This window comes from Equus asinus, chromosome 5 (genome assembly GCF_041296235.1).
Source record: "Equus asinus isolate D_3611 breed Donkey chromosome 5, EquAss-T2T_v2, whole genome shotgun sequence".
Taxonomy (NCBI): domain Eukaryota; kingdom Metazoa; phylum Chordata; class Mammalia; order Perissodactyla; family Equidae; genus Equus; species Equus asinus.
In genome coordinates, this window is record NC_091794.1 from 84,008,157 (window position 1) to 84,022,421 (window position 14,265).

Consider the following 14,265-nt stretch of genomic DNA (forward strand, 5'->3'; position numbering starts at 1 on the left):
TTTTCAAATGTCCTGTCCAGCTCACAGATAACCTGGCACATAGAGACAAGACACTATAAGCAGCAATCAGTAGAGGCCCATGAAGACTACAGATTTTGAAATTTTAGATGAAGTATCACATCCTCACTACAATGAAGTGCTAATTATTTGAAAGTATGGTTTGGGGTGGGTAGCTAGATTTTTCCCTAGGTAAACTTGCTCCTTTCTTCCTAAAGCTGTCAACCTTATCCAAGGTCCAGTTTGCTATTTTTCAAGGGATTTTTTAAAAGTCGAAGTATAGTTGACATACAATATTGTATTCGTTTCAGATGTAAAACAGCGATTTGATATTTATATACTTAACAAAATGATCACCCTGATAAGACTAGTAACTGTGTCACCATAAAGTTCTTACAATATTGTTGACTATTATTTCCTGTGTTATACATCACATCTCCATGCTTTATTTTATAACTGGAAGTTTGTACCTCTTAATCCCCTTCACCTACTTTGTCGTTCCCCCTGCCCACCTATCCAAGGTTCAGTTTGACGTAGCTATCAAAGACAAGCACTCTCTGAAGCTGTTTTCAAGGAAAAAATCACCAGGGCAGCAGAGAAGTCAGTTTCTTAAGAACAGTATTTAACAAACTATCTTTAAACCCATGCTATTTTCTGATAAACAATAGAATTCTTACATCCACTTTTGTGTCTAAAATTTCAAAATTCAATATGCCCAAGATAAAAGTCATTCTAAACCTTTTATCCCTCTGATAGTATGATCCCTGTCCTCTTCCTTGAGGATCAATGCTCTAAGTTCATCAGCTTTTCACTGAGTATATCCTCATTTTGGCAATCAGTCAGTTTTCATTTGTAAACGGGATTTTCCCTCGCATCTCAACCTGAGCTGTAACTCCTGCAGGAATTACAAATTAGGGCACGTGTCTACCAATCCATGATGCACCAAGTTTGCCTTGCTTGCGAACTTTTTCAAGTGTACATCAATGCTACAGTGCAGGGGGCCACAAACTTTTATGTAAAGGGCCAGAGTCTAATTATTTTCAACTCTGTGGCCCATACTGTCTCTGTCTCTGGAGTTGCAGTGTGAAAGCAGTCATAGATGCAAACAAATAGGTGCGGCAGTGTTCCAATAAAACTTTATTTACAAAACCAGGCCAGTTTGCTAACCCCTGCTATAGTGAGTAACAAAATACAGATCCACCGAAAGGCATTTACTGAATTCATTTGTCATTCATCTTTATTGCTTTCTTAGTCAAACACTTAAAATACAAATTCTAATAAAAGAATGTGCGATTCTGATGTTAACACGGGGCTGTTCATCCTGGAAAGCTGAGAATCACTGCTGCAGACAGGGGCTGGTCTTCGGAGCTGACGGAGGCCACGATAAAGAAACCGGCTGTCACATTTTCAAGTGCATGTTCTATGTCCCAAGCTGTGCTAAACACTTTCTTTACATGGACTATTTAATTTAATCTCGCATTTGAAAATAAAACCCAATGATGCACATACAATTAACCCTCATTTTACATATAAGGAAACCATGGCTCAGAAAGTTCAGTAGCTTGGCAAGGCTCACATAGCAAATTAGTGGCAGAACAGACTAAACTCTAGGGCTACAAACATCTAAAGGGCATTCCTTTAACTACTACACTAGCCAGCCAATCCTCCCTGGAGGGCAGAGAGGTTCACCGTGTGTGGAAGGTTGGCCCAAATTCTTGTATCCCTTCACCTTCTGCTCCTTGGGGAGCTCTTAATAATTAGCACTGCCTCAGGATCTCTTCTCCCCTGTACCCCTCTGACCCGGGCATGGACACTTACTCCTTTCATTCCCCTTAAGCTTACGACTTTCCTAAAAGAGGATAACAAATGGGATTAAATCAGAGAAAACAATTTTAACTAGCTCACTAGAAATGGCTGTTCTGAGACCACAGGTCCTGACCCATCCTTATAGGCCTCTATAGGTTGTCTTCTTCCTTGGGCCTTGGCCTATCTCTGTGGGATAAAGACACTTCCCCACCTGGGAATGCCCCTAAGTTCACACCCTAGAAATCAAGATCGAGGGACAAACTCCTTTCACTAATCTAAGGCCTATCTTACAGGTCCCCATTTTTTGTCCTAGGAAGCGTCTTTTCTCTGGATAAAACACTAAACCAACATGCCTCCTCCCTTTTGAGAGGATCCCAAAATCCAGCCATAGGTGTGGTCTTACCCTGTGGCCCCAAAGGGCAATGGTATCATAATACAATAGCCTGACAACACTGGGTGCAGTGAGAGGGTGTCTGTCATTTCCCCTACAGAAAGCTACTCTACTTCCCACTCAGAAGCCATTTAGTAGGAATGGGGCTAACAATTGCAATAGTGAGTGAGCACATCACACTGATTCTGTAACAAGAAGACTTCAGTGAGGCAGCGTTCCCCATTCCTGGTCCATCCTTCAGGACTTTTGATGGCCCCCACAGCTGCCCTTCCCTTGTTTTGGTGTGACTATCCCACTGTAAGTCCACTCCCATTACAGCCACTGCTATGCTCCTCTTCCAGGAACAAGTGACTACCCTGGAAAAAGAAGAGATGAAACAAATTGCCCTTCAAATATGAAGTAAAACAATTCTTTAATTATTAAGATTACGGCTGGGCTTTAAGAAAAGTCTATAAATCTTAAATGTCATGTTGAACTGGGGAAATGGTTATAGCAGCCTCGCATATATCATTCGAATTAATAAACATTATCACAGTATTAAGAAGGCAAGGTAAACAAATAGCTTAAGTATTTTATTTGTTTGCAACTAAGCTTGTTAACACTATATAATGAAAATGTACAAAGAATAATGTTGCAGTTTTTGGTTAGATTTAAGTCAAAGACATTCATTAATAAGGAATCTTCGAATGTGAATATTCCAGAAATTTCTCTAAGCCATCTGATCAGAACAACTGTCTCTGAATATTACCTTACTTTGGAAGGTATTGGCATACATTTGAATTAAACTCAGAATTTTCAAAATAAGCCCTAATTTAAAAAAACTATTCTATACTCAAACTAAAACAATTTTAATAGAACTTTCCTTTCCAGAAACAATAATAAAGGAAACAAGGCATTTTGTAAAATGTGGTCCTGAACAAGTCACAGTAAAAAATAAATGTATACTCAACTTCCACCTCCTCAAAACAGAGGCTACTTTCTGTTCCTCAGCCTTGGAAACAAGGTAAAGAACAGTCTGTAAGCAACTTCGGGCAGGGGGCTGCCAAAACAAAGCTCGAGCAGTTGCACATGGACACCTCTTAGAATTCGGGGGAACCTGACCAAAGGATCCAAATTCTCTTTTGAATAACTGATGCGAGAGTGAAGTGGCTCCTCCCAAACAGCAGTGCCGCCGGGGCCTGGCCCAGCCCGGTGCTCACCTGTGTAACGCTCCCAAGCAAACCTTGATCCTCCTGCTCCGGCGGAGACTTTTTCTTTTTAGAGGTTCAGTGTCCAGGGAGCTCTTTGTGTGAATGAGGTGAGCACAGACTCCATGTGGGTATTTTAAGGCTTGGAGTCAAAGTATTTTTTAACACGGCTAGGCAGAGTCCATGTGTCAAATGGCCTGTCTCCAGTTTGTTCTAATTCGTCACCACACATTTGTTGACCTAGGACCACAGACCTTTGCTATGTTATCATAATCACATCTAATGTCCATCCTAACTTATGATTCATATTCTGTGCCTGGAAACAGTCCCTGTATTTAACAATAATACCTACACATAAAACAATCCACTGTTACAACTTATATGGTCACAAAACATTAACGATCTTCTTTAGACCAAGCAAATGTTTTTAACCATAATTGTCGTGCATCAAATTCACAGCCAGAATCCCCAAGATCAAAAAAATTTGCACAATACAAATAATAACTTAAAATACACATACACACATATACACACACTCTCACACACACTTCTTACAGAACTGTGCTTGGGGAAACTCCATTTGTTGAGTGCCACTGAGGGCATATTTTGCTAAACTTCTGCTCCAGGTATTTTTGTTTGGAAAATCTATCACAGTAGGGCACAGCTGTTTATTGGATGAGCAGAAAAGAAAGATATGCTTGTGGCAACGAGAAAGTTTTAAGGTCTTTCAAGTTGTATAAAATGGACCTGCAGAAACGTTTAAGTGTTCTCAGGATGCAAAGTTGGAGCTGAAATGTGATATCAAACCAGTTGCAAAAAGTGTACAGCAGCCATCTCTTGAGGTCAAACCTGGTACCCAGATACGCAAGAAAGCTTCAGGACACGTCTATAAATTAGGAATAAAAACAAAAGAGTGTTAAGAATACTAAAAAATACAGTATTGTGCTTTTTTTAATTAATCAATGGTAAATGTGATAAACAGCATAGAGGATATGAATCACCAGTGAAAAGGTCCTAAATTTTCAAGAATTTAAGAAACCTGACTCAGGTTCAGTTTTGATATACAGCTATTCATAATTTATGTTTTGACTAATTGGTAGTTGCAAGATGTTTAGAATTAAGAAATTCTGACCACACACTTGATAAGTTGGCTTAGGGAATCTGGACGAATACTCAACTTCTCTAAGTGCTATCCCTACCTGTAAAATGGGGCTAACAATAGTTCCTCTCTCATAGGGTTGCTGTGGGTTAAATAAACTTCCTGAGGATTTAAAGGGCTAGCACAGTGCTGGGCATGCAAGTCTCCTCTAAATATTAGCTACTTTACTTCACAGGGGTTTTAGCTCTCAGGAGACAAGGTATATTCAGTGTCAAAATCTTGCTCTTGGAAGTTGGAAAATTCAAAGAAAAATTTGGCAATACTTACAGCTTGTTGGCCTTGTCCCATATCGTCGCATAATCTGATCATGTGTGAATTTCACAAAAGATTCATATTGTTCTGTGAGGGGAAAGACAGGATATACTATCCCAGAAACTCTCCCTCAGCTTTTTAAGAATCAAGTGTCAGGATCACATCCAGCTTCCCAGTTTAAATTATCCACTCTCAGGCCCTCCCTGTAATGGTCACTGTGAGATCTGTTACTTCCCCTTAGATCCCAGAGCCAAATCGCTGCCTCCTAGATTTGGTCACTGACCATGTACAATATAATAATTTTTCTAATAATCTCGCCCCTGCCGTAACTCCATCCCCTTCTAATGGCCTCCCCAGACAGATATGCTCACTACTAAAAGCCAGCCAATTTTAGGATATCTCCTATGAGGCATGAGGCTTGAAGCTCTTTTCTGCACTCTATCCTTGCTATAAATTTTAACACACACACTGAGTGAAAGAGGTGGGAGGCCAGAAAGCTAAGAAAAAATTCCATATACCCAACTGCAGACAGTTTCATAGAAATACCTCCTAAAGGGAAACTCAGTAGAATGATAGTCTGACCTTCGTGAACAGAGAAGTGACTTAGAGCCAAATGGTCTGAACAGCGTTGGGGTGAGGGCTGAGGAGGGGAATGGCATACTAGAGCTTCTTCTTCTAACACACATTATTAGCACATTAGAGCATCAGGAAGATCTACCATGAAGAAACCCATTTAACTTTGTTCTTAAACCAACAGTCCTCAATTTAAAACAGACCTATTAACATTCTGAGGAACCACGTGGTATGGGTCACCAGATTAGGAAACAATACTGTTACAGGAAGAAGTTGTTGCCTGAAACCTCTCTGATCACAACATCGTCCTCTTTCACTAAACAGGTACTACTTTCTATTCCTGGTTCAAATCCCTTTCTTTCCCAAAAGGCTCCACTTGTTGCCATGATTAATCGCTCCCTTTGTTCTAGCCTGAGCTGTGCTTTCCAAACTGTAATGTATTCTCTAGTGTACGTCCAAAACACAGGATGCCTGACTTCCCACATCCACAAAATGACTCCCACCAGGAAGTCTGAATATGACTATATTCCACTCCTCCCAACCACCTGTTGGGAGGTTAGCACTATCCCAACCACCTGTTTACCCGCCAGCTAGCCCAAAAATAACCTCCTTAATGCCTTTATTCATATGGAAAATTCTTGAAAGCCTGGTTTGTTTCAGAAATGTAAATGAAAAGTCTTTCCACATAATGTAAAAATGAAGCGTTTAGAATTACCAAAGAGAGTAATTTAATACAACTCATTAAACTTCCTGCATGAAGTCCTACTCTTTTTCTAAATTACCATTCACTTAACCGGGCTTAATCCTTACTGAACCCTATTAACAATGGCAGAGCTGCTGTCTCGGCCTACCTGCTAGTTTGGTATTGAGGATTTGCTCATACTCCTCCCGAATTTTATCTTCATAGTCTTTTAAGAGACGCTCACATATTATTCCAACTTGTCGGAGGGTAAAGGTGGGCTGGTCCTTCTTCATCCAGGAGGAACCTGGCCAAAAGACAAATCTAGTTTGCATGATACATTCTAGTTCTAAGGTTCAGAATTAACAACTTTATATAAACAGTCCTAGGATATAAAAACTATTTAGAAAAATGATAGTTTTCACTACTTTACTAGGAATATTTTCACCTAATCCTCTGAGTTTCTGACATTTGTTTTACAAAGCAAGGCCAAAGGTAAATCGAGAAGTAGGAGGAACAACCTGTGTCCAGGTGTGCTGACTGATCTGCATACAGAAAAACAGTTGTGATGCCATAACAATCGGAGCCCACACTCAATGCTCGCTTGGTAGAAGACAAGAACAAAAAGTTTAAAGCTGATATAAAGCCTCCAGTCTGGATTAGAGAAAATAGATTGACAGTATGAAAGCTACCCAGATCCTTGGAGAGCACCTAGATCTACGTTTAACCAAGGTGGTGCATCATAATTATCTGTAGAATTAACAAAAAAAAGATATGCATTCTGATTTAAATCTGGGGTAGAGCTTGGGCAGCTCTTTACTTTCCACAGGTGATTCTGCTAAGAAATGGTTAGGAGTTTGACACTTAGGAGACCAAGTGAGTTGCCCAATATAAAAAGCTCTTAGCAAAGTCATTTAAGTATGAATGAAGGAGAAGATTAGACAGTAAACATCTCATCCTCGGTCCCTTTTGAATTTAGGTTGAAAAGAGTGAAATGTTCATAAGATAGTAGTTAGAAACTGAAATGTCCACTGGAATGCCAGAAAACATGGAAATCGGTTTTTTTAATTTTTTTTTTTTTTGAGGAAGATTAGCCCTGAGCTAACATCCGTGCCTATCTTCCTCCACTTTATATGTGGGACACCTACCACAGCATGGCTTGCCAAGTGGTGCTATGTCTGTACCTGGGATCCAGACCGGCGAACCCCATGGCGCCGAAGCGGAACGTGTGCACTTAACTGCTGCGCCACCGGGCCAGCCCCTGAAATCGGCTTCTTGATCATCGTGAAAGCCGCAGCTCTACTGGTAGCCCAGTACTGAGTTGTTCCTCAAAGCTCAGCCTGAAATCTGTTTCTTTGGGCCCTCTTGGTCTATACACCATTTAACATCCTAAACAAATCATTTTTTGCTTATATCAAAATTTTTCCTTTACAGCTGAAACTTGATCAAACATCTAGGCAGTCATTATTTATAAGTGTTTCTCTACCCATAACATATCCTATTACTTCAAAAATTTATTGCTAAAATCTCAAGAGAAAATGAAGGAGAGATTTGCTAGCTGTAACCAGTGAGAGGTCTATTACTCATGTATGTGCAAGAGCAATTAGAAAGGGTGTTGTTCCAGAGCCAAGACCTTTGGGTTACAAGAAGACGATTTTTTAAAAAATTGAGGAGAAGTTCACATAAAATGAAGTGAACAATTCAGTGCCCTTTAGCATAATCATAATGTTGTACAAGCACTGCCTCTACCTAGTTTGCAAAGTAGCACACCTTCCCCATGAGGCAGTTTTTCCCCACTCCCCGCTCCCCGCTTCCCCCAGCTCCTGGCCAACACCAATCTGTGTTCTGTAAGGAGACAATTTTTAAACAAGGTAATTTTTACCTCCCTCTTAGAACTGTTAAAAAGCAGAACACTTTGTGAGGAAATAAACTCTTCTACTGTTAAAGACGACGGAGTTCACCACCAATGGAGATGTCCGAGCACTGGCCTGTTGACTATTGGCAGGAATATGGCAGGCGAGACTGGTGGCTGAAGTACGTGACCATGAAGATTCCCTCCAACCCTGAGATTCTATTTTTGAGCACATCCTCTCTCACCACCTGTCAACATTATACAGCAGTGCTGCCACACAACTTTCTGCAATGAGGGAAATATCCTATAGTTGTGCTGTCTAATGCAACAGCGACGTGAGGCTAATGAGCACTTGAAATGTGGCCACTGTATCTGAGAAACTAAATGTTAAAATTTTATAACATTTTAATTAATTTCAAATTAAACAGTCACATGTGGCCAGTGGCTACGATATTAGACGCTGCAGTTATAGAGGGTACTCTTGCACTGTGTGGATGGAAGCCCAATCAAATCAATCTAAGGTATTTTCCAATTTCATGACTCTATGGTTTTAAAAGTATTTATAAGCAGTAATATGATGCATACACTTTACCAATTTTCTCACTTCAGACAAAATCAATTTTGGATTAGGAACTGTCATGTTAGTACCATTTACGAACTCTTAAGTGGACTGCGCACTAAAGCACGCTTACCTGGCGAACTAGGTGCTGCGAGTGCTGCGGAGTGAGGCTGACTTTCCGAAGTACAAGCTTCACTCTGATTAAGAACAACTTCTAAATGTCTCCACCTCTGATAACGACTATATTCTTGTTTTATGTTCTGAAAAATTTGCTCTAATAAAAAAGAAACACACTTGAGCATTCAGTTTATTGTGTCATTTATTCAAACTTCAACAAGGAAAATGCTTATACCGAATAAAGCACTCCTCCTATAACCCCCGAAGTGTGCCCTCCTATTGCTGCTATTCCAACAATACATAGAACAGCTATTTTGGCATGAGCCACCCAGATAGTTCCCTTCGCTTGTTTTTCCTGTGACAATGAAGACAGAGCTGCTGTTTGCTGTAGGATTAACCAATACAACTAGTATCACTTCCCCGTCCTTCACCTGATAGGGAGCTATCTTGATCTCCTTTAATGTGCACAATTTCACAAACTGGGCTGTCAGGGGTGAGTCTCTTACCACCGAGGCCTTCTTACAATGAAGCTCTTGTCCTATTTGGGCCCAAGATCTTTGGGGAAGAGGACAGCAGAAACCATTATGTTCACAGCCTGGACACTGACCAGGGGAAGACCTGAGATTTATTGCTTGGAATTGATGACCAGGGCTTAGAAAAGAATTTTCTGATCCTGTAGGAGCCCATATTTGTGTAGGATTCAGATTACTATTTTGAGTCAAGGTAATCATAAACCAAATTTGCTAGCACTATGAAAGGGTCCAGGACACACAAATTACCAACCACCTTGAAGTCCACTCCTAGAGACAACACAGAATCTGGAATGATGTTTTAAGTTCTTCATTTTTGTGCTAGAATAATGTATTCACTCTCCAGATAATAAAGTCTCCTCATCAAAAACAAAACCCAGAAAATCGCATCACCACACCCCACTCACATTATTCTAATGTATGTTTTGCTATAGTCTTGTTTTTTTAATAGGTGGAAGTGTGGACGCCATTTTGCTTCTTCCTGGCTGTGTGACCATGACCTTGGGAAGTCATTCAGGATCTTTAGCCTAGATTCAATATAAACGTTAAATGCCTACCTGATAAAGTTGTGAGAATCAAAATCAAAGCTAATAATGCCGTGACAAATGACAGTACAGCCCAGGAACTGACATGAACTCAAAGTAGCTGCACATATAGCTAAACCCCCAAGACTCAGCTTAAACACTGGAACAACATAGGATGAGCAAAGCTTTTCTTTAAGAATACTATGTAGTTCATATTTTAGATCCCTGAACTTATAAAGTTTTCCCTTCATCTTTAAAATGTGTTATTCTCCAAGCACATACTTGCCAGATTCAATACAAGGATGTAAGGAACTGCAAAGACTGGAAACAAGAAAGGACAAGTATGAAGACATGCTCATGAGAACAGAAGGTCTTTGATAAAGCTCTAACTGCCTCCTGTATGTTAAAGTGAACAAATGGAAAGATAGAACTTTCAGGTTGGTAGAAGGACTAGGAAGTTCAAGACTCTAAAGATGCAGGGGAGGAAAATAAGGAAGTAGATAAGATTTTCTTCCCAAGGGCACTTAAAACAGGAAAAATGCATTTTTTAAAAAAAGAAAAATGCAAATTTCTTTTTAACAGTAGATAATAATTTTAATCCTTGCCTCCCATTATTATTTGAGGCTGTGCTTCCCGGTTGTATCAGACTAAGCCCATCCTCAAAAGCCTACAATGGTTCCTAGCTGCTACAGGCCAAACGTCAAACTCTTGAGCACGGCATTCCATGCCTTCCAAGTCTTGGCCCCATTATTTTTCCAGTTCCATCTCCCACTACAGCCCAGTTGCATTCAACTATCGTTTCCTTAATTTGTGGGTTTTCTGGCCTTTGCTCAAGCAGTCTTCCTTTGCTTGAAATGGAGCTGTGTCTCTGCCCCCAACATTATTCAAGACCCAGCTAAAATGCTATCTCAATCTGGAAGTTATTCCCCAACCCTCAAGACATTATCAATGAACTGCTTTGGTCTACTCACTCCAGGTTTAGAAACATCTCCCTGAGGTCAGCAACCCCCTTCCATGCCTGGGAGCCATCTATCTCATTTAAGCAACAAAAGGCTTAATTTTACAGGCCCTTTCCACAAAAAGTGCTATGACACGTTTTTTTAAAGATTATTGGCACCTGAGCTGTCATCTGTTGCCAATCTTTTTTTTCCCTTCTCCTCCCCAAAGGCCCCGAGTACACAGTTGTATATTTTAGTTGTGAGTGCCTCTGGTTGTGCTGTGTGGGACGCCGCCTCAGCATGGCCTGACGAGTGGTGCCGTGTCCGTGCTCAGAATCTGAACCAGTGAAACCCTGGGCCAGTGAAGCGGAGCGTGCAAACTTAACTACTCGGCCACAGGGCCGGCCCTGACACACTTTTTTTTTTAAGTGAAGTAAAAACCATTTCTGAGAGAAGTTTACAACCCTTGAGATAACTAGGATGATATAAAATAAAATCATTAATCTTAAATTCACTTTTCTGCTAGTTGGCTTTATTCTTGCTGTTTGTATAGCAACTAATAATTCCTCCCCATTCTTCCTTTTTAACCCTGAAGGCATCTTTCACTTAAGGGAAAGCATCAAATAATGAATCATTTATACTTTCTTTCATGACAGAACATATTCCAATAAGCATTAAGAAACATAACTGATCTTTACAAATGAGTATTTTAAATATCTTAACATAAAATGACCAAAAAGTTAGTTTGCATGATCTATGCAAAAATCTAAGATTAAAAAAATAGTGACCCATTAGAGCACTGTGCCACACTGAGGCTTCCAAATACATTCACGATCATTAAGCATTTGCTGTAATGTGACCTACGACAGAATTAGTCTACAGGGTAGTACTGGAAGAAACAAAACATTTACATAAAATGTTTTTTATGTAATGGGTTTTTACATCCATCAAGATAGACAGGGCAAGAATTCATTCTATTTTGCAGAAGAGAGACCCGGAAAGATTGTGGCTATCCTTGGATATCTGCAGGAGCAGTGAAAAACATCACTTCAAGTGGACATCTATGCCTTCTGCTTTTGAAGGGCTCTTAACAAAGAACTTTTGCAAACATTATCTCATTCAGTATATAAGGTTCTAAAACATTCAGTGGTCGGGGAATTTAGAGAAAATAGAGTTCCTTTGGGGACTGACTCAGGTAATGGATGGGAGACTTGAAGAAATGACTGTATATGGATTGGCAAATCGAAGGGGGAAACATCATGCTGGAAGGAAAGGATACAGGCACAGCCAGGTGGGTCTGCGGCAAAAGAGCAAAGGCACAGTTTGGAAAAAAAATGTATGAAAGATTGATTAGGTAGGATATGGTTATAGTTGATAAATCCTTTGAATGCGGGGATAAAGAAGAGGTGAACATGAGAAAGGATACAGCATCCAGGAGAGCTTGTCTGGCAACTGCAAGAATCTTGGTATGAGAGGATGAGGGCCTGAAATCTGAAATGTGCATAGGCAGAGGAAGGAGGAAATAAATCCTAAAGACACTGGTAACTGAAAAGGGGTGAGGAAGGAATGATTTTAAGGCCAATTCCAAGGTTGTGCTTACACTTAAGGAATAGAAAAAAGCAAAGAAATGACTTGATAAAGTCCAGTTTTGAGACGCCCCCCCCCATTCCCGGGAACCCTTTAAAACTGTTATATATTAATTCTGATGCACTTTCCCCTTTACTCCTGCACAATGGTTAGTTTTTTGGGGTTTTTTTTTACTTTATTGTCACACTAGTTCTCCCCTGTTCTTGGCCAAGGTGGAAACCCTTATTAAAAAGGAGTCTCTGTTACGGATAGTTGAATTTCTGCTTCCGGAACCTCTGTATGTTTCAGGATTCTCAAATTCTAGCTCACCACCTACCGATTTCAAGCCATATATGGTACAAGACAATAGCCATACAATAAAAGAACATGGCCAGTCCCTTAGAAATAGTCAGGTTGAAATCGGATTCCATGACTTCTGCGGCGGCCTCTGGTCCCTAAAGACTTGTGGAAATAGGTCTCCCTACAAGCTACTGGACAGTGCTCAAGAGCACACACTCGGGCCCCTTCTCAGTAACCCGCCCCCAACACCCACCCTCAAGGCCGGGTTCGTGAGGAGAACCCAATTTTCCAAGGCCCACTGGATCTGCAGGGCGGCTCAGCGCAGGCCCGCAGAGCCGAGGCGGGGGGGGTCTTCGGGGACCGGGGGGCCCCGAGTGGCCAGGGATATTCCCATCTTCCTCTTGCTCCCCACCCCTCTAATCTCCCCAGCTCCGGGAAACCCGAAAAGCCACACTGTGGCCCCACCACCCCTCCCGGATGTCTCCGATCCCCGGAAGCGCCCAGGCCCAGCGGCACCCCAGTTCCCTTTTCTCAGGGCAAAGAAGGGGTCTGCGGGGGAATCGGCCTAGCGTCCATAATTAACCCCCCATATGCCCGGCCTGGCTTCCTGCCAAGCCCGCAGCGCAGGTTACCCGGAGTTGGAAGGCGCCGCTCGCTGCCGGGCGGGGCGGGCTGCTGCAGGGCCGGCGGCGGGGTCTGCGTCTGGAGCAGCGGCGGCGGCGGCTCGGCGTCGGGGGGCCTGAGGCCCGGAGTGGGGCCGGGCAGGGGGGCGCAGCGCCGCCGCTTCGGGGACCCGGGGTTCAGCAGCGCCGCCTCGAACTCCATGGGCCGCTTCAACGTCGCCCCGCACGCCATGCCGCCGAGGGGCCAGGGACCAGGAGCGGACGCGGCTGGAACGGCGGCCCGACCTCCGGCTCCTCAGCCGAGCTCCCGAGCCAAGCCGGCTCCAATGGCGCCTCCAGCACCCGGCAGCGGCGCTGGCCCCGCCTCCTGTGACGTCACGGGCCGCGGCCACCGCCCGGCGGAGGGGGGCGAGCCGGAAGGGGGCCGCTCCGGGAGGGCCGTCAGCCACGTTCCGGCCCGCGGCGCCCCCTGCGGAGGAAATGGAACGGTCTGGGCGGAGAGCTCGGTCACCAAGCAACGTCGGGAAGGCCCCCACCCCCGCCTCCGCCCCTCCCAGAGTCCCATCCTCTCCCCCTTTTCGGAGCCGTAGCGCCGGGGTGGCCCCTTAGGTTTTCGCACCTGCGCGACACGGGCGTGGGGGCGGGGAGAGCTCGGAAGGGCCTTTCAAGAGGCCGCGGGGGCCGGTGTCCCCGGGGCTGGTGTCTCCGGGGTCGGCCACCTCCTTTATCTAGGCCGCTCTAGTGCCGGTGCTAAAGGAGAGGGTGATTCTGAAAGGTCCTCAAGGGCGTTCCCGGAGTCCAGGGAAGCCTTCACTTAACATAACCCGAGATCTGAGGCTGGACTTTAGGAAGTACACCAACCCCATCAAATTGTGTGCAAAATTGTGTGTGTGTGTTTGTGGATGTATTTTGGGATAGATGACCTGTATCTTCATCAGCTCATCAAAGAGATTTTTACTCAAAATAGTTAAAAACAAACAGAAAACAACCCAGTGGCTTAAATCATCCAAGAATGGTGTCAGAATGTTAGAAACTTCAACTGATGTCAGTCTCCCCATCTGACCTGGCAGCTCAGGTGCTTCCTCAGGTCTGTTCGAATTCTTTACAGCGGTGCCAGCAGTAAATTTCTTTTGATATTCCGGAAAAGTAAATAGATAACAGGAGGGGTCTGCTTTCAGAAGCTGCATATGTTTGTTAATTACTGTGCTGGGA

General features: G+C 43.0%; 1 protein-coding gene across 1 annotated transcript; it reads right to left on the bottom strand.

Annotated features, from left to right (window-relative positions):
• Positions 1-1,207: 1,207 nt before the first annotated feature.
• Positions 1,208-13,430, bottom strand: AKIRIN1 (akirin 1). Its single transcript, XM_014840184.3, has 5 exons — positions 13,063-13,430; positions 8,589-8,729; positions 6,217-6,351; positions 4,808-4,879; positions 1,208-4,267 (listed from the first exon to the last, which is right to left on the bottom strand). Exons 1-5 carry the CDS (start codon positions 13,283-13,285, stop codon positions 4,257-4,259), a joined length of 582 nt encoding a protein of 193 aa, XP_014695670.1. The 5' UTR covers positions 13,286-13,430; the 3' UTR covers positions 1,208-4,256.
• Between the last annotated feature and the right edge of the window lie 835 nt (positions 13,431-14,265).